This window comes from Patiria miniata, unplaced genomic scaffold (genome assembly GCF_015706575.1).
Source record: "Patiria miniata isolate m_02_andy unplaced genomic scaffold, ASM1570657v1 HiC_scaffold_1, whole genome shotgun sequence".
In the NCBI taxonomy this organism is placed as follows: Eukaryota; Metazoa; Echinodermata; class Asteroidea; order Valvatida; family Asterinidae; genus Patiria; species Patiria miniata.
The window spans coordinates 8517807-8538809 of record NW_024037047.1 but is presented as its reverse complement, the minus strand read 5'-3'; the positions used below and the strand labels follow the sequence as shown (position 1 = coordinate 8538809).

Sequence of the window (21003 nt, the reverse complement as noted above, 5' to 3'; positions counted from 1 at the left end):
GTCATTTTGTAGCTGGATTTATATCGGGTGATATATGGTCTGCAAGCTCTAAACTTGTTGGAGAATGTAGCCACACTGTCCAGCTCTCTGTCCATGTAAACTGTAAGCCTCCACTACCGAGTACTGAATAGTAAACTCATCTCTATTCGCATACGAGATCGTCGCTGGAAATCCAGCAACAAAATAAAATAAAAACATAAGCCAAGTCGAACGGTTGTTCCGAGATGTTCGACCAGCAACAACTGATTTGCATATTGTAGCGTAGCCGTGTGAGATCGCTGTTCCCGCTTTGTACAGTAGTGCCATTACGTCTATGAGTAGTATGTGTGACTGTGAGTGCATAGCGCGCATAGCGCGCAGCTACTGTTTTATGTTACTTAGTGGCTATCCAGCAATCATCGGACACTATCGTCAAATGCCTTGACCAAGGCTATGAGAACCAGTCAATTTTGCTGGTTTTGCGTTATATTTTTAGTTTGCTATTGATAAAGAAATTTGAATTGTAATTCAGGTTTGGCACGCCCCCCCCCCCCCCCCCCCCCCCCCAAATCTAGAAACCTTAAGCGGGCCCTGAACCCCTTGTAATTTTTTGGACCCACTCTTTGGGGGACCAAATTTTTTTTAGGCCCCCCCCCCCCTTAAAAAATTGTGTGCTGGATCCGCCCCTGAATGCACAGCCCTAGTCACAACTTCTAAAGTTGGCACTGATTGGCTGGTGCGTGGAGTTGCATAAAATTTACATGCAGGGATATATCAGACATTTGTAGTGCGGCTCTGCACACGTGAACATCTGCTACTCGGACTATGCATCCTACTGAAAAAAATTAAGAAAACTACCAAAGATTTCCCCTTTTTATTGTCTTCCGTAATAAATAGTCAAAAAATAACGGCCTGCTGTTAAATTGTGAGTTGCAAACTTTGGCTTTAAGTTTGGCATCATCATAGATATTGAAGTTAATGTAAGAACTGACTTTGTAAACCGCATTGCCCTTTCGCAAAACAGTTTGATGTTGGTAGTTTTTCCAAACTCATGACTTTGTGTGTAAACAAATGAAAAAGTTTGGCATTTTCACTACAATTTATTTTAAAAGGTTTAAATTTTGAATGTTGTTTTGAATCTCTTGAAATCAAAGCCCACAAAATGTTTTAATGTTGATGACACTATTTAGCCCTACGGCTTTCTGAATGGAAGACTCTGTTTGCTCATGAAAATGAGAGAAATTGTGGTAAAGTACCCTGCTTGGGGACACCACCATCATCAGCTCTTCATTGCTTCGATGCCAAATGTGCCAATTTAACTTGCATCCACGAAGCAGAATGAGTGGTGTTAAATTAAAGCAATACAAATCAGAGAAGTCTTCTTTTAACCTACTTGAAGTAATTAGGCAATGAATGATTTGAAAATAGAATATATTATTGAAATTAATATTAATTTCCATTGATTGTTTGTGCCTTGATAGAAACGAAGAGTTTAATTTTCAAAACGCAATTAACGCCATTTTGTTTCATTTTGGAGTCCTGCTCTCTCGTCTGGTAGACCAAAATCAGTTTTGACTGCTGTTATATACATTTGTAGTTAAACACAATTTAAGAAATAGAATAGAATAAAGCGAAAAATGAAGTTTAGAAACGGGTCTGATATTGCTTTTTTCATTAAAGTTTCATAACAGTGCAACTCACTTTTTTTTCAAATGGATATTTCGCATTTTGCAAATAAAACTCTTCAAAATTTATGTCATTTTCTCTTCCAATTGCGCCTTTTGAACAGTTACTATATAGCTTTGTATTTCTTGGGGAAATAATGTTGATTTTTTTTATTTAAAGGAATAAACAATGTTCTAGTACAGTATAATTATATCCTTATATATGGATCGCAGGAAAATAAATGGTTTGTTTTATTCCATTCTTGCCGGAATGAAACATTTTGTTGCAAATGATTTTGGTGTTGTAAAAAGAAGTTCATTTTTCATGTGGTTTCTTCCCTTGTTGCCAGCAGGGTGACCGTTTTTGCCGATTTTCGGTTAACTTTGACAGAACTTTTGTTAAAAAAACGAATTTGACAGAAAATTTGACAGAATGGATTTTTTTGGGCAGATTTCTGGCAAAATACTGCAATAATGGTTATTTGACAGAAAAACAGCAAATTTGAACAAAAAAGTGAACATATTGTTTAAAAAAGCTTCAATCCTTTCAAACAAACCCTTGCATAATGGGACAGGATGGCTGGTCTAGGTGCTGAGGTTCACTGGGGAACGAACTTCGTCGTGGCCGGATCCGCGTTTTGCCCAAAATTCACCAATAATTTCACAACATCTTAATGTGACTAGTTTGTTTATTATGAAATTTGAATATTATTAATGTATTTTGAGTAATTCTGGAGAATTTGGCAGATTTGTGATAAATCGGACAGATTTTTGATGCGCCGCTTTAGCAGAATTTGGCTCTGTCCTTACGGTCACCGTGGTTGCCAGATATTATTCATCTTTCACTGAATATAATAACCCAACACCCCCCTCCCTATAAGTTCTTTGAAAAACTAAATAAAATTGAAGTTACACAAAATGGTCCGAATTCCATACCTGGACATCACTTGACACCCTGTGTACAAATCCTATGAGCCTCTTCCAAAAAAAAAAAATCTTTTTTTCTTCTAAATAAATGCTTCACTATTTTCCCTGCTAAATTTGACTGTTTCTGATGGCTGATAGGTAAATGTCCATGTATCAGGCGCGGATCCAGAGGGGGGGGGGGGTCCTAAAAAACAGCTTTGTCCCCCAAAAAATGTTCCCATACAAGTTCCCATAAGTCGAACCCCCCCCCCCCCCCCCTGCTGTGACACCCCAAAAAAATTATACTGGTATAATGTTTGCCTGTTCAAAATACGGTACACCATTCTGTAATCTAGTGTTAATAATCATCGAATTTGAACAGCGCCCCCCATTGAAATATGGTACGAGGCCCCCCCCCCCCACCCCCCCCCAGTTTTTGATTTTACGGAGGCCAAGTGTCCGAGAACAAAACCTGTGTACATTTTCAGAATTTTTTGCTGCTGAACCCCCCCCCCCCCCCCCAGGCGTGGTTCTTCGGGGGGGGGGGGGGGCTAGGGGGGGCTATAGCCTCCCAAAATGTTGTCTAGCCCCCCAAAATAAATTCCGTTAAAAAAAAAATTGCATTAGCAAAAAGAATGATTGTGATGTACATGCGAACGGTCTCCCCCTAAAGAAGAAATAGCCGTGACAAGGGTGCATTAGTCAATATAGTTTGAATGATTTTAGGATTTTATTTGCGCTCCCCATTGAAAATATGGCATGAGCCAACCCCCCCCCCCCCCTCCCTCCCACTTATTGATTTTCGGAGGCCTAAGTGTCTGGAAAAAATAACCGGTCTACATTTCAGCGCGCCTCCCTGAAAAACTTCTGGATCCACCGTGCTAGCCCCCCAAAAATATTGGTTCTAGGAAAATTCCTGGATCCGCCCCTGTGTATGGAATTCTGTTTCACAAAATTGCACAAAATGTAATAAAATGTTATTACACAAAATTTAATAACCCCTTAATTCCCAAGTCCCCTATTTATTGAAACAGGATTTTGGCTTATTAAAATTTCCTAGGGTGTGTAAAAAAAATCCAATTAAAAAGGATTTGGACTGTTTGGGTTAAAAAAAATTAAAAATAGAAAAGGAGTTGGCCTGATGCTGACTTTTAATACTGATATATTCAATGTTATTTGCACAAGTATTTTCTATTCCTCAAGATTTCATATTTTGAAAGTTTGTAAGATGAAAACTGAGGTTTTTTTTCGAAAACTATTCACAATTGTCACTGTGAAAGCCCATTACCCAATATTAAACTAGAAAATACAAAAGAAAACAAAAATTGTCGAGAAATCTGCTTTTTCTAATGTTTGTCCAAGATGAGAAGAGATAAATCAATAAATTTTGGGGCCCAAAAAAAAACTACCCACTCCTTCGAACCGGATTCGAACCAGTGACCTATGGATTTCTAGGTGTTTATTTACTACAGTCCACCGCTCTACCAACTGAGCTATCGAAGGTATGTTGACTACGATGGTGTTTTATTAGCTTATGAATAGTGAGCTTCCTGGCCTTTTGATCTGATAGTGAGTCATGAATATTTTATTACTGCAATATGGCGAGCCAAGCGTTTCAATATTCAATATTATAAAATAATGTGTGCCATCAATGACTGGGAGGTTTGCGGGAAAACCATGTGAATGATATCTCCTTGTAATTGTGAGTTGTAGGGTTCTGATAAGAACCAGTTGGTTTAATTCTAGTAACACATAACATATAAATAAAAAAAAAAGGAATATAATGTGCGATGTGTTTCGGTACGGTGTACAACAATATCCGTACATCTGTTGTAGCGCCCTCCTACGGCCGATACCGGAGTATACACGTGCAAAATGGCGGCGGTAAGTTGGCGGTCTTGGAGAGATCCGTTGGAAATTTCTTGTAGATTGTGGTTTGTTTTTTATTTTAAAAACACAGAAATAAAGTAAATGTATGACATTGTTGTTTTATGAATTACAGATACGCTTTATGACTCTAGTAGGCTTGTGTTTGAACGGGAACAAATGGATTTTTTGCGTTGTCAAGGAAGCAGTTTATCGTGCATGATGCATCACGTTCGTCATGTTGTTCGTTTCTTCTGCTTCTGCTGATTATGCAAGCGGGTCCTACTAAACTGCGTCAACAACCGTCAACAAGCGTCAACGGTCGTCAACAAGCATCAGCAAATTTTGTATATGCTTTTGAACATTAAAAGTATCTTTATAAATTATATGGTAAAAAAAAGCAATAAAGAACATCTTCTGCATATCAATTAAACTTAAAATTATTTAAAAACTTGTTTTATGATGAACGCAAAATGTACGACGAGTTTGCCAATTAATGTTGGCCGCCATCTTGTTTGGATGGCGCTGTACACTGCGCGCATGTGTAGTATGGCTCTGTACACTTCACGCATGCGTAGTACGGCTAGCTTCACGTAAACAAACTGGCGTCCACCCCAAACTTGACAAACTCGTGCATTTCGCATTCAAAAAAACAAGTTTTTAAATAATTTTAACTTTATTTTATATGCTGAATGTGTCCTTTGTCACTATTTCTACCACAAAAAACGTCTTGTGATGTTCCAAAACTTATACAAAATTTGTTGATGCTTGTTGACGACCGTTGACGCTTGTTCACGCAGTTTAGTAGGACCACCAGATGGTGGTTATAACGCATAGGTCAGTGTGGTGGAGGTGAATACATTTTGTAATGAGCTTTTTGACCAGCTCATCCATATTTATTTGAACCAGTTTCTCTTTGAAAGATTTGATGTCAGGTTGAGCTCTACCGTCTGGTGGGAGGATGTTCCATTCACTAGTTGTCCGGGGGTAGAATGAATACTGGTAACAGTTCTTGTTGAATGGTAGGGTTTCTAAGATGTGAAGCCCGGTTTTCAGTCTTCGTTGTCTTCGGTCCTAGTACTAAAATGCGTCAACAAGCGTCAACTGGCGTCAACAAATTTTAATGGTTGTCAACCCAGCGTCAACAAATTTTGTAGAAGTTTTGAAAAATCAAAAACAGCTTTATTTGGTGGAAATGGCAACAAAGAACACCTTCAGCATATAAATTAAAGTAAAAACTATTTCAAAAGTTTCTGACGATTCTGTCCAGTTTGTGTTGGCCACCATTTTGTTTAAGTGAAACTAGCCGTACTACGCACGCGTAATGTGTACAGAGCCATACTACGCATGCGAGAAGTGTACAGCGCCATCCAAACAAAATAGCGGCCAACACTAATCGACAAACTCGTCGTACATTTCGCGTTCAAAAAACAAGTTTTTAAATAATTTTAACTTTATTTAATATGCAGAAGATGTTCTTTATTGCTTTTTCTACCATATAAAGCTACTTTTAATGTTCAAAAGCATATACAAAATTTGTTGATGCTTGTTGACGTTTGTTGACGCATTTTAGTAGGACCCCTCCAACTTAATCCTGCACGACGTGTGCATCCAAAATGAGCTCTAAAAACACATTTTTCCTAAAAAATAAATCGCATTTGCAAGGCTTCCTGGATTCATCTTGGTTGAAATCACAAAGTGAGGTGAAAATTGATGTGTTTGGCGGCAGGTAAGTGGTGACCCAGTATGGAATTTTTTTCCGAAAACAGTCCCCTTTCCGTACCGAAGCTACAGTTTGAGTTTTAACGTGCACGCAAAGCGTTGTTGGCGTGACATCAGAGTCTTTTCAAGTTTTGGTCTGGGAATCGACCACAGACACCGTCTATAGTGAATATCGCAGGCAGAGTCAGACGGGCCAATCACGAGGCCTCGTGATAAACGCTGCGGATAATTTGGTATCGCACTTATGATCCGGACATGAGGAGTGCCCTTCGCGAAATCACTCTCAGGGTTGACGCAGGGTGGAAAATCTTGAAGAGTGAAGTGCCGCATGTTTTCAACCCCGAGATTTGTCTAGTTGGAAAAGGCCTTTAGTTCCCTGTAACGGACCAAAACAATTGACTGAAACACTGGACGCATCAGCATGAGTGGAATACCATGATTAATGGGTTTTTCTTTTTGCTCATAAAAGTCAACAGCACAAAAAGTGGCGGAGGTGCGGGAAGTGACACGGATGGAGCGCATCGGTGCTCACTCCCACATCCGAGGGCTGGGGTTGGATGACGCCTTGGACGCCCGCAAAGTCTCCCAGGGCATGGTGGGGCAGGTGGAGGCCCGACGAGCAGCTGGAGTTATCCTGGAGATGATCAAGGTAGGACAAGAGACTCACCTAGCCTCGGCCCTAGACTGTATCAAGATTATTCCCCTATGCCCCTTCTCCCCCCCTCCCCCTCCCCCCATCCAGCGGTCTGAAAATACAAGCAGTTTTGTTCTGGTTTTTAACACTATTTCCAGGGAAATTAATTTTAGATATAGAGGGCAACGAAGCACAGTCTAGGTGTATGTTAGATGCACAAATCAATAAGTTGCAACAGATAATTTCAAACTTAAAAGTAGAGTACATCATGTGTTGTTTGTGCATTTGTTTCGTTTGAAGCAACAAAAGTGCTCAAAATCTAAAGACGGGTGCTGAACAACTAACCTGATGAACCTTTAGCTCAGTGAATGCTGTGTGTTCCGAGAAAACAATATTCTCGGATCTTGATTTCAATTCAAAAGTTGCCGAGTCATGCTTTGAATTGCAGCTGAAATCAGCATCCGGGACATGTTCTCATTCAGCCGATTGCAGCTGCGCGATGTCACGCACTGAACCAACGAATAATAGCAACCGCGCGCGTGTGAGTCGTGTCAACACTTGCGCGAATCCATTCACGGATTCGCCCAACTACAAACCTACTATTAACGGAAATCTCCAAAAATATGTCACTTGACACATCTTTGGAAATGACCTTTTATTGTTTTCGTCAAAATGACAGCATGCAAGAAGGACTAGTTCACAGGGAATTTAGAGCCATTACTGTCTCTAATCCAAGTAACATTTTTAACAATAATTTGGTCAGTTACTGGATGGCTGCAAATGGTCTACTCTACCTGTAGAATCAGACCCTGAATCTGAGACCATCATCAGTAAAGAAAGCAATGCATCTTTCGGACCTTTCATCCAATTTTTAGACCTTTATAAAATTCACAATATCGTCCCTGAACAGAAACTGCGTGCTGTTGGATCTATAAAAATAATAATAATGTGGTGCTTATACCAAAGGTCTCAAAGCGCTTCTCACTCATTACCCCTGTTCATCAGGCCATGAGACCAGTTTTTGCAGCAGCTTGAGATCAGCGCATTGTGGTCTCTACCTTCACAGGTACCCATTTATACTCCTGGGTGGAGAGAGGCAATTGTAGTAAAGTGTCTTGCCCAAGAACACAAGCACCATTTTCCCCGTCAGGATTGGAACCCACGTGCCATGGCATGTGAGTCAAACACCGTATCCATTGGCCCGAGGCGCAAAATAGTGACTGTTTGTCTTTATTTCTCTCTGCAGGAGGGCAAAATCGCTGGCAGGGCCGTCTTGATCGCAGGGCAACCAGGAACGGGGAAAACGGCCATTGCTATGGGTAGGAATATCTTGAGTTGAATTCATTTAAATCTTTAACCTTTTTCCCTGCGATTCTGCTGCAACTTGGAGCAATTCACAATAAAGCCTGTTAACAAGATTTTGCCAAGAATTTTAGGAGAAGCTGCTTTGCGTTTGTCTTTCCTCATACATCCTCCTACAATTAACCTTCCATTTTCATTGTTTAATACTTAATCCCTCCGTGTAGTCGATGTTTTGGTGTAACGTAATTTTATAAAAAGTCCAACATTTGCAGTGGCGTAAATCTGTGCCGGGGACTGGGAGGGATGGGGGATGACTGAAATCACAAAATATCCCAGCCGTGGAAATTCGAAATGTTTGCCCTTTTTCTTTTATCAATTTGGTGTTTTTTTTGTAAGGCGGCAGAACGCTATGCCCCAATCTGTAACAAATTAGCTCAAGTTGTCTGCTGACACTCATTCAAATGGGCCATGTTTTGTCGACTGAAAACTTGACAAATAGACTCTCCATGGGAAACTCTTGGTGGCGCACTGCAGTGTGAATCGCCCGAATTGGTGCAGCATGAAATTCAAGAATATTTGAATGAATATTGAAGTGAAGTGCACAATGAAGTGCAAGAATATTTTTGAATACATAAGAATTTTGTATACATTCGTGCCCAGGTATGGCACAGAGTCTGGGGCAAGACACGCCCTTCACGGCGATTGCCGGCAGTGAAATCTTCTCCCTGGAGATGAGCAAGACAGAGGCCCTGACCCAGGCATTCAGGAGGTCCATCGGCATCAGGATCAAGTAAGATTGTTTTGGACTGTCATTCATCTGAGTGGTAAAACTACAGGGTGTCCCCCCCCAAAAAAAACCCCTCAAAGTGCCCTCTTTTTCACTGTTTTCAAAAAACATATAGCGGAAAGATTTCCATATACGAAGTTCACTAATTTTCCTCTGTATTGACTAACAAGCCCCCAGATAGCAATTTCATGTCATCAAAGTCAATTTGAGCAGTGAGAAAATACAAGCATTTTCTTAGAAAACACTTAGAATTTTTCAGTCCAATCTCATAGGGTTTGTACACAGGGTGTTGAGTGAACTTCTTATATGGAAATCTTTCCCATATAGCAAATATAGATACGTTTTCGAGAGTATAATTCATTAGCTTTTCAACAATGAAAAAAATATTTCCAATTGGGTAAATACTAATTGAGTTATGGCCAATCAAAAACAAGTGTGGCTTTTCCATTTTCACCACGGCAACTGGTATTTGACTGCCGCAATAAGAACACGGGCCGAAATTTGCATTGACTACCATTTCTTCCAAGAGGAGAAATGACCATTGTTGCAAAAAAAACCGAAAAATAAAAAAAGAACCAAATAAAGAAAGAAAGATAAAGCAAAACTACCCTCACCTTAAATCCATTACATTCCTTATACTATGAAAATTACGACCGAGGACAAAATGAAAAAACATATCAGCAATTTTTTTTAATTGGCCATAACTCAGTAAATATTTACCTGATTGGAAGTTGAAAAGCTAAAGAACTATACTCTCCCAATAAGTGTTGATATTTGCGATGTTTTTTTTAAAAAGCTGTGAAAAAGAGAGCGTTTTCAGGGTTTATGTTTTTGGGGATGCCCGGTAGTTTACTGAAGCAAGCATAAAGCTGAACTGCATAACCTCTGCGCAACCTCCTTGTTCCTCTTTAATTCCCGAGTTGAGACATCTTCAATTTATGTCTGCAGAACATTGAAACCAGAAGAGACAAAACTTTGAATAAAGTGTTGTAATATAACGTGCGAGCACAATAGAGACAGAGTTGAAATGCTTATGTAGTAATTATATAATGTTCTATGTGACTTGAAGCTTTGCATGACGGATGAGATAAAATAGAGGAAATTTTTGGGTAACACCATGTGGAAAGAAATTTCTTCATGGAAGAAGTGTGGTTCTGAAAAGAACCAGTTGGTTGAGTGCTGCACTCGACCAACCGGTTCTTTTCAGAACCACAATTATATAATGTTCTATGTGACTTGAAGCTTTGCATGGCGGATAAGATAAAATAGAGGAAATTTTCGGGTAACACCATGTGGAAAGAATTTTTTTTATGGAAGAAGAGTGGTTCTGAAAAGAACCGGTTGGTCGAGTTCTACACCCAACCAACCGGTTCTTTTCAGAACCAGACTTCTTCCAAGAAGAGATTACTTTCCACATGGTGTCACCTGAAAACTTCCTCTATTTTATATAATGTTCATTTGTGCGTTTCAGCTTTGATTAATAGCGATCTTAAAATGTACTTATATGAGATGTTTTTCTTTTCTTGTTTGACTTATTTGCAGGGAAGAAACAGAAATAATTGAAGGTGAAGTTGTGGAGATACAGATTGACCGACCGGCTACTGGACAGGTTTGCAAATCATTGTTTTCCTTGAGAAGCAGAAAAAAAGTCCTAATTTAAGGCAGGAAAATGGTATTTATTTCCGGCACCGAAATTTGATTACCAGTGGAAACCGGGGCCAGATTTTCATAGTGCTGCAAAACCAAGAATGACTGGCTTGCAAGTTCATGTGCTAAGCATGAGTCCGCAGAGAACCAGTCGTGAGCAGTTTGGATTGCATGACTTTTTGGCTGGTAACCCGTTCTTGCTGAGCAGAAATTGCCTGTGCTTAGTAGGGCTGTGCATCGGAACCGGGTACCCGAGTACCCGACCACGGACCTGGGAGGACTGGCAATGGATTCAACTACAACACTCTAATAAAACACCATAACATGGAAACTTATGTTGAACATTTTTTTTTTGGTACAACCAGGGAGCCAAAGTGGGCAAGTTGACTCTCAAGACCACCGAGATGGAAACAATCTATGACCTGGGCACCAAGATGATTGAGAGCTTGACTAAAGAGAAGGTGCAGGCGGGGTGAGTGGTCTTATCACAAATGTCTCTCTGGGCACCAAAAATGACAATATTTTATTAACCCTAACCTTCCCAAATCCTCCAAAATGCTCTTTGCAAAATGGAGGATTTTGCAGGATTGAGGCTATATATGGCCAAAAAGTTTAGCCAATTTTGGATGATGCACTGTGTCAAGGTCTTGGGCCGGATCTTGTGTTGTTTATGCTCAGCCGTGCATAAATTTAGGCCTACATTATACTTGAAATCCTCCGCACTGCTCCAGGATGTCACTGGCTCTGCCTCAACATATTGACAGTGATTACCAGAGGATTTTGCAGGATTGAGGCAGTGGTCACCCCTCCAAGGACTAAATTCAAGGAATAATGGAGGATTTTGCCGGATTGAGGTTGCATCCTAGCAAAAATACCCAGGGAGCTAGTGTTAAATAACAATTGCTTGGTGAGAGTATGTTGTATTAAGCAAGCGTATCTGTAAATATGTCATTCCTAAATATCTGAGACAGTTTACCTATTCCTATTGGTCGAGAGCCTGTCGTGGGGGTTGTTTTATACACTGCTCAGTGTTTAAAACCGGTCGCGAGCACCTGTGTTCCGCGCCACATGTGTGCAGTATGTGCCGCGCGCTCTGCCGGCTTGAGAGCCACTGACATGTTCTCCATATAAGGAGATGTTGAGCATACCGTAGCGCTGCGTACACCATAGAAAAGTCCCGAACAGACAACGCATCAGATCACCAAACATTGGCTGGCCATATGAAAATACCCCATTTATAACAAGGTGAAGAATTTACATTAACCCTAAATCCCTAGGCCTTTTAGCTAGAATGTAGCCTCAATCTTGCAAAAACCTCCAGTTGGCCTCATGGAAAAATAGCCTCCATTATTTCTTGAATATAGTCTGTGGAGGGGTGACCACTGCCTGAATCCTGCAAAATCCTGCGGCAGTGACTGTCAAAAAAACAACACAAAGTCCGGCCTAAGACCTTGACAAAGTGCATCCTACGAAATCAATAACGCACTTTTGCCATCTAACCTCAATCCTCCAAATTCCTTCACTTTGGCAAAGAGGATTTTGAAGGATTCAAGGCGGTTAGGCTTAAACAAAATCAATCCGTTATAAACTAGCTAGCCCCTTTTATGTTGTTATTGGTGTTTTCTTGCAGCGACATCGTGACAATTGACAAGGCTACAGGAAAGATCACCAAACTGGGCCGATCCTTCACAAGAGCACGGGACTATGACGCCATGGGACCTCAGGTACAGTACATAGTCTTTGGATCAATTCCAAATTTTAAAGTTGCATTCCCTTGCCCTCCAACAAATTCAGTTGTTCTTTCTATTAACCCTAACCTCCCCAACTCCATCAAAATCCATCCCGCCGTTTTGGTGGAGTTTGGGGGACTTGGTCCTGCAGGCCTGGTGTGACTTAATATTGATGGAGTATGATGGACTTGGGCCTGGAGGCCTAAAGCAAAGCATGCATTGGAAGCAGTGTGGTTGATGGATTTTGACGGACTTGGTCCAGTACTTAGTAAAAGACAGTAGGGAGTTAGGGTTAATACATTTTCAACATGTATGTTTTATTCCAACCAAAAACCTCCTTTTGCACCTCCTTTTTTTGTCTGTAACCTTCTGGAAAAAAAGGTTTTGAATTGGGCACAAGCGGATCCACTTTGCAAGCACACTGGCTGTCGGTCCGTACGTTAAAGCTACAGTCCATCATTTGCAGCTATCCAAAAAGTAACTGACATAATTATTGTTGAAAAACATACTTGGTTGAAAGATAGCAAGGGGACTAAACTCCCTGTGAAATGATTCTTTCTGGCATGGTGTCATTTTAAAGAAATCAACGAAAGAAGGCCTTTCTAACGATGCGTCTAACAGGCATGCAACTTTTCCTCAGATCTGCTGATTTCCTCTTTTTTTACTTCCCATGTGTGCCATTGAAAATAGAAAAACACTGTACAAAGTCTGGGAAAAATTTGAATTTCCTCTTTTTTTGTGACTTCCCAGTTGCATGCCTGGTCTAAAGACGCATCGTTGGAAATTTCCATTAGTGGTTTGTTTTTTATTCGGCGAAGTGCGCGCAAGCGTTGACACAATGCACACGCGCGCGTGGTTGCTATAATTCGTCGGATCAGTGCGCGACATCGTGTAGCTGCAATCGGCTCAGTAAGAACGTGTCTCGGACACTGAATTCAGGCCCAATTCAAAATAGATTTTGAAAACTTTTTTTGCTTCAAACGAACAAAATGCACAAATTACAAATGATGGACTGTAGCTTTAATTGGAAGGGAATGAAGGTTTAACATTTTTGTCTCTTCTTCCTTCCAGACTAAGTTTGTCCAGTGCCCGGAGGGGGAGCTCCAGAAGAGGAAAGAAGTCGTCCACACCGTCACACTGCACGAGATTGACGTCATCAACAGCCGCACCCAGGGGTTTCTGGCCTTGTTCTCTGGTTAGTCTGCCAACATTTTGGAACCCTCAGTAGAGTCTGTGCATGAATGGTTGATGATGCTGTGTGAACACGAATAAGGCACACACTCTTGTTTTACTGTACTCTTGAGGACAATGCTTTGTGTTTCCCTTTGTCCCTGTAATATAACACTCTCCCATAGACTAAGCACACAAACTTACTACAGAGGACCGTTTCCAACAAAAGACACAACTCCCGAGGGCTGAAAGGATCTGTTGTTCTCTCTTTGTGTGTCGGTCTTTGGGGGTTATGTAGAACACGTACAGGCTGCTTCGTGCGTGCATGGCCTAATTATGCACATCAAGTTTTATTTTGAAGTGTGCACAAACCAAATATGCACCTTATATACAAGGGCAAGAGCGTTCAATAGTCCACATAGCTCTCACTTGTGCACCGGGCTGCACTTGTGCACCGGGCTGAGTTGGTCAAGAAGCATTAGTGGTGTGCATTTATGGGTAGTACGGGAATCAGGTGTCCTATTGAAGTAAAACGCGAGTACCCGGGTACCCATAAAAGAAACCCAGCCCCCAAATTCAAATCCAGGAAGTTGTCTGAAGGGCTTTATAGCTTGCAGTATAAACTGCAATGTGAGTGAGGGTCATCTGTTGCACATTAAAATGCACATCAATGTCAGGTTGGGGAGTCAGGTTGACGCAGCGGTACTTTCCTCGCCTTCCACCTCTGTGACCCGGGTTCGAATCCCGCCTGGGCCAATATGTGGATTGGGTTTTCAGTCCCTGCCTGATTCCGTGGGTTTTCCCCAGAATATTCTTCTGGGCTTTTCCCCCCACCTCTGAAACTGTAAATTCTTCTCATTGTCTTCTCTCCACAGGTTTCTTCAGGCTTGCGAGCTGCAGTGCTTAGGGCGCTTCTGAGGAATCCTTGGTTTCATTACCAGAAATGATTAATAATAATAATAAATAATAATAATAAATAATAATAATAAAATTTGTCTTGGTTTTCCATGTAGCCTGGTTTTCATTTTGCAAATTCCCCACAAAGGGCATTCAAAGCCTTTCTTTTTCATTGTCTGAGAAGTTACTGAGTAATCTGTAAAGTTGATTACGGGTAGGTACCAGATTTCTATGATCAGCAACGAGTGGTAACGCCGAAAACACAATTTTTGAATCGCGACTTTCTTCTCAAGAATTCAGCAAGTTGCCAACATTTTATGGACAGATCCCATTTGTATCTTCAGGGGTGCTTCAATCTTTGTTCAGAGTTTTACATTTTTTCTCGAATAAATTCTTAGGAAAAATTATATGATGATGTTGTACCACTCATTTTCAAACAAGGAAATATTTCGAACTCAACAAAAAATAAAAGTGTTATTTGTGATTTTGAAGCGGTGGATATGCTGGCAAATTGCCCTTACGAAGCACATCCCTTGACCGCAAATGATGTGATCCAACGAGCACTGCGTGTGACACGTACGTTTGGATCGCACTGGCATTACACAGCACAAAACTGAGCGTGCTTTTCGTTAAGAACACATATGTTCGTAATTAATGGCATAACGGTATGATTATGTAGGATAGCATACAGGGTACACACGATGGGATCGCGGTTCACTTTAAAGCTTCTCGCTGTGTTGGACAGCCAGTGAGCAATGTTCAAGTCACCGAACTAATGCGAATCAAACGGAAGCAGAATTTTTGTATTAAAGCAAGCGAAATTGAAAGTGAGGCGGTAGCGTAGCAGAGCGATTTAAGCGTAGCAGGTGCTGGCGCTAGAACACTGATTGAAAGGTACTTCCAATTGAATGAAGACCGCTTTTTGAGTGAAACCAAAACAAAACATACAATGAACAGCCCAAATAACACGTGCTGAGTTTTAGGAATAAACGTGATTCTTTTTCTTGATGGCCTCAGCAGCGACCCATGTAATGAATTCCCATAAGAAGGCTAGTTGAATAAATGGTTTTGTTTCTTGCAGGCGATACCGGTGAGATTAAAGGCGAGGTGAGAGAGCAGATCAACGCCAAAGTGGCTGAGTGGAGGGAAGAAGGCAAAGCCGACATTGTGCCTGGGGTGAGTGAAAAAAACAGAGTCTGCCGTAACATTAATAACCCTAACTTCCTGGCGTCTTTTACTAGGAACTGGACCAAATCCATCAAAATCCATCAATCACCGTGCTTCCAATACAAAACTGTACATGACATAATGGAATCCACCACTGACGCACTGGTTGACATTCTTGGACTTGCTAAACTGGCTTTTATCACAAAAGCAGTTCAGCAAGCTAGGCAAAATCAATCGGATACCCCCAGCACTGCTTCAGGCCATTAGGCCCAAGTCCATCATACTCCATCAATATTTAGTCACGCCAGGCCTTCTGGACCAAGTCCTCCAAAATCCACCAAAATGGGGGATGGATTTTGATGGTGTTGGGGTGGTTAGGGTTAAAGTGTTCTCCATTAGTTGTCTTGGGAGGTTTGACATTAAGGACTTGACTTTGCCTTTAATTTTGTAAACATTTAGCAAATATTTTAAGAACCGTCAAATTGAGCGGCAGCACTGTGTGCGATAAATAATATACATGTGTTCATTTGGCGGGCAGGCATGGGCTAAATTTCACTCGGAAAGTCTGTCAAATATAAAAAAATCCATGGATTTTTCACCAGGTGCTGTTCATTGACGAAGTCCACATGTTGGACATTGAGTGTTTCTCATTCTTGAACCGTGCCTTGGAGAACGACATGGCTCCCGTCGTCATCATGGCCACAAACAGAGGCATCACAAGGTACGTCAAATACTGTCAGGGTTCCAAACCACACGTGATTGGCTGCCCGTAAGGCGAAAGGCGTTGGACTGTATTCACTAACAGCAAAGCTTTGAGATGACAACAGCAAATAGAGCAGAAAACAGAGCTTTGGAATTGAACCCATTGTTTGCCCTGTATTTACCTTGTCCATCGTGCCCTTTTTGCAAAACATTCATCAGCCTATTAAAACCACTACAATCGTTGATTTCAGTTGTTTTTTTCACACATTGACAATGTATTTCGATGTCTTGCCAGCCCAATGGGTTGTTTTAAAATCTCGCTAAATCAATCACGCGCGCACTGGCGATTCCCCGTGCACTGTACACAGGCATGCAACTTTTCCTCGGATCAGCTGATTTCCTCTTCTTTTTTTGACTTCCCATGTGTGCCATTGAAAATAGAAAAACACTGTACAAAGTCTGGGAAAAATTTGAATTTCCTCTTTTTTGTGACTTCCCAGTTGCACGCCTGTGTACACATTATGCATGTACGATGCAATCTCCAGTTCCGGAGTGTGCCGATACTTCAAGTAGCGACACCCCCGCCGCAAAAATCTTACGTGCAGTCAACCTACTTTCTTTTTCTCAGTGCTTGCAAGCGCGGTACACAATATACGCATTGATGTTCGTGTACGAGGCAAACGAGCTCGAGCCGTAGTCAAAACACGTGTGCACATGGTGTTCCGATTGTCAAAAGATATAAATGGCGATCGTTTATTATGGGCGCGGTTCCCTAAGAGAACAAAATCCACTTATAATTTATTTGACTTACCAAACTTGTTGGTGACATTAAGAACATGCAGGTAGGTCATAGATAGAGGGAAGGGTTTTGAATTTTTTAGGGAAATTTTGGGGTAAATTGACGATGACAACGACAAAACGCAACACGAAAATAAACTTTAAAGATGGCGATCGCACGGCACCAACTATAAAACCGCGTACAAAAACCGTAATTTCTATACCAAAATAAAACTGTTCAAAATTACAAAAAATGTGTCATTTGAACGGAGAGAAGTCTACTTTAGGTTGAAAGGGTAATTTTTCTGAATGATAAAAAACACCCTTGACTCTAATTTGATCAAAACTAAAGAGGGGCCCTACACTACACGATCGCCGATATATTAGCATTTTATTTAGCTGGCCTCTGTGCCCCTTCTGCAGATATTATTTGGCCTTAGTGCCCTACCTACTGGCCTTGGTGCCCTCTATAATTTTGCTTCATTCAAGGCCACAATGGCCTTGCCCTTAATAATTACCAAATTCAAGGCCTGAGAGACTCCACCGTTTCACACAAGGTCTATTCAAGCGCAGAGTCCAAACACTGCACATTTTATTGGTGTCAAATTTCTTCCACTGCCTCTTTAGTTAGAGATAAGTTTGGATTTTTCTTCCAATGGTTTTGATTTCTTCCCAACTCACTCAGAATTCGAGGCACCAGGTACAAGAGTCCCCACGGCATCCCCATTGACCTGCTGGACCGCCTGCTCATCATCTCCACCTCACCGTACTCCGAGAAAGAACTCAAACAGATCCTCACCATCAGGTAAAAGAAAGCCCAACATTGGACTTAACCCGGGCCTTGTCTCTAGCTTTTGTGTTGATTTCTTGCTTCAGAATCCCCTACCAGAAAACCAAATCTAAAAACTGTTAATGTTGGACTCATGTTGTGCTAACTATAGCAGAAAATTGTGCTAAGGCCAAAAAAAAAAAATATTCGGTCTCTGGTCAGACCAAAGTTCCGGAATTGACGCGGCCATGCTTGGATTGCACAGACAAGGTGGGTACTATTTTGCTTTTTTGGTGTCCTCATGTACATTGGTGTCCTCCATAATTTGCCTTGGTGCTTTCAATCATTTGCCTTGGTGCAATTTCCCATTCCTTGGTGCTCTTTGGTAAAAAAAAAATTGAGGAGGTGCGGAAATAGAGGGCGCTGTTGGAGCTACCGCGGAACATTTTGGAAAAAAAAAAGATCGACACGCATGGTTAAAATCGACGCGCGCGCTGACCAGAGACCAACTTATTTTTTTTTTTGGCCTAACCTCTATGCACTATTTCATAGCGCAGATGTGCTTAACGGTTGCGTGGGCATGGAGATATCTATTATTACATCACTTATTTAAGCAAAGGTAGGCAAGTTGCTCAAGGGCAGAACCCAGAATTTTAATTCACAAAACAAAACGTTTTTGCCTAAGATGTGAGGAGGAGGATGTTGAGATGTCAGAGGATGCCATCACCGTGCTGACCCGCATCGGCATGGAGACGTCGTTAAGATACAGCATCCAGCTCATCACCGCTGCCAACCTGGTCTGCAGAAAGAGAAAGGTGGGCATTGAGAGTTCCCTCCTTGTAGAGAGTATTAAGGAGCAGAAACATCTTGAACATAATGATTGACTCTGATTGACTTGTTGTTGAATCTTATCGACTTGCTATTGACTCTGGTTGACAGGGGTGTGAAATCTCAGCTTTAAAGCTGATTTCAGCTTTTTTTGTTTTGGATTTCAGCTTTTTTCCCTCACTTGCTGTGTACAAAAGTATAGGAGATTTCCAAAGTTCAACTTTTTTGCACCTTTTTCAGCTGTTTTCAGCTATTTTGATCAGAGGTCACTCACACCACTGGGTTGACTCGTGATTGACTTGTGATTGACTCTAATTAGCTTGGAATTTAGATTGATTTGTGATTGACTTTTGGTTGACTTGTGATTCGACTTTGATTGACCTGCGATTGACTCTGATTGCCTTGGGATTGACTCTGATTGACTTGTGATTGACTCTTGATTGACTTGTGATTGACTCTGATTGACTTGTGATTCACTTTTGATTGCCTTGTGATTGACTCTGATTGACTTGTGCTTCACTCTTGATTGACTTGTGATTGAGTCTTGATTGACTCTTGCTTGACTAATGATTGACTCTGGATTGACTTGTGTTTGACTCTTGATTGACCCTGGATTGACTTGTGATTCACTCTTGATTGAATTGTGATTGACTCTTGATTGACTTATGATTGACTCTTGATTGACTTGTGATTGTGATTGACTCTGATCACATTTTTTCTCATCTGAATACCTAGGGAACGGAGGTTGACATGGATGATATCAAGCGAGTCTACTCTCTCTTCCTGGACGAGTCACGGTCCACACAGTTCCTCAAGGAGTACCAGCAGGAATTCATGTTCAATGAGGTCACCGGTAAGTCCAGAAATCTCACCGTTTTTTGGGGTTTTTTTGGGGTAAATTATCTTAAAGTTGCGTTCTCAACACACCTTAGAAATTCCTACTTTTTGAGTAAAATCCATATATCTATTTGTGGAGACATATTCACCTATGGAAATTGCCCTGTGGAGACGTATACAATCTTTTGTTCCCTATTATGCACATGTCTCCACAGGGTACCATGTATACATCAGATTAAACAGATCCACTTTGCAGGCAGACTAGCTCCTGGTCCGTACAGTATCGATACTGATTGTTGGGCGGGAACCAGCCTACCCCGCGAGAACAGAATTATTGTCTGGCAGCCAATAATTTGAAATTGTGAAGTAATAATTCAATTCCAAAACATGGTTCGATTTTGAGTCAATATCTCATTCATAACTTTTGTGTTGCCAGAAAAAAAGCAATTAAGAAAAGGAATCTACTGTAACAGTTCAGGATGAAACTTGAAGATAGCAATGGGAACACGTATAGTTAATCATCCTTCCTTTACTGCTTCATTATTTTCATGGATACTGACTTCCAGCATTTTTAGCATATCCTAAATTTTGTTAATAATTTGCAATACCTGTGGCAAGATATTTGATTTCCTTGTCGTTTTTTTGTTTTCAATCAAAACAGAAGACGAAATGGAAACTACATGAGGACGGTGCCGGAGCAGTTTCCCTTGACACATTTCCAGGTCTTAAGCTGTTCAGATTCATTGTCACCTTCCCCCAATTTGCAAACGCGCACCCAAACTTGCAGCCACGTTGTAGTTCTCGTACTTCAAATCACACAAGTCTAGGCTTCGTAAACCCACTTCAAAACTGTTGTCCTCTGGTCGCCGTTTGTAAATAATTCCTTATGAATCACTGCTTCAGTGTCTATTTTTCATTTCTGTATAAAATGTAAGCATTCCATCTTTTTTATACCCAAAAAATGTATTCTTTGCCCGTTTCCCTTATTTTTTTTCAAGTATTGTGTCAGATTAATCTTCTGGCACTTATTTGCTAGTAGTTTGTTAAGTTATTTGAATCTGCACACAAGAAAAAGGACGTATTTGCAAGGTTTGAATAACATCTAGTATCCCAAGTTTCTGTATTAAAATAGGTCTCTCTCAAATGACGCCACTTCCTACAGATTGCCACGTGCATCGTCATTTTGGGCGCCCAATTCTCGTGACGTGCATCGTCTGCGCCGTATTTTGGAGAAATTTTGAGCAACGTGCATGCGTGTTTAGAACATTTTGCACATGCTCACACTCAGTCGTGTTTTACTATACTCCCAAGGACAATGCTTTGTGTTTCACTTTGTCCCTGTATTATAGCACTCTCCCATAGACTGAGCGCACAAACTTACTACAGAGAACTGTTTCCAACAAAAGACCCAACGCCCGAGGACTGAAAGGATCTGTTGTTCTCACTTTGTGTGTCGTTCCTTGGGGGTTATGTAGAACACGTACATACGCACCTGATGGCGTATGAGAGGGGTGTATAGACCTTATGCAGAGCAGGTATCTCAGGGGGTTTGAACCTGCAACCTCCGGATGGCCGTTCCAGTGCTCTACCAACTACCACATGTTGGAAGTTCTTTATTT

General features: G+C 41.1%; 1 protein-coding gene and 1 non-coding gene across 2 annotated transcripts; one reads left to right on the top strand and one right to left on the bottom strand.

Moving 5' to 3' along the window:
* Positions 1–3962: 3962 nt before the first annotated feature.
* Trnay-gua lies at positions 3963–4052 on the bottom strand. The gene is given in 2 exon segments: positions 3963–3998; positions 4016–4052. It is a non-coding gene; the product is annotated as a tRNA-Tyr (tRNA).
* Positions 4053–4361: 309 nt separating this feature from the next.
* On the top strand, positions 4362–20609 carry LOC119721924 (ruvB-like 2). Its single transcript, XM_038191883.1, has 14 exons — positions 4362–4433; positions 6607–6786; positions 8018–8090; positions 8734–8863; positions 10403–10469; positions 10873–10979; positions 12138–12231; positions 13309–13432; positions 15386–15480; positions 16074–16192; positions 17636–17755; positions 18405–18534; positions 19283–19400; positions 20046–20609. The coding sequence occupies exons 1-14, from the start codon at positions 4425–4427 to the stop codon at positions 20066–20068; spliced, it is 1389 nt and encodes a 462-aa protein (XP_038047811.1). The 5' UTR covers positions 4362–4424; the 3' UTR covers positions 20069–20609.
* Positions 20610–21003: the final 394 nt, after the last annotated feature.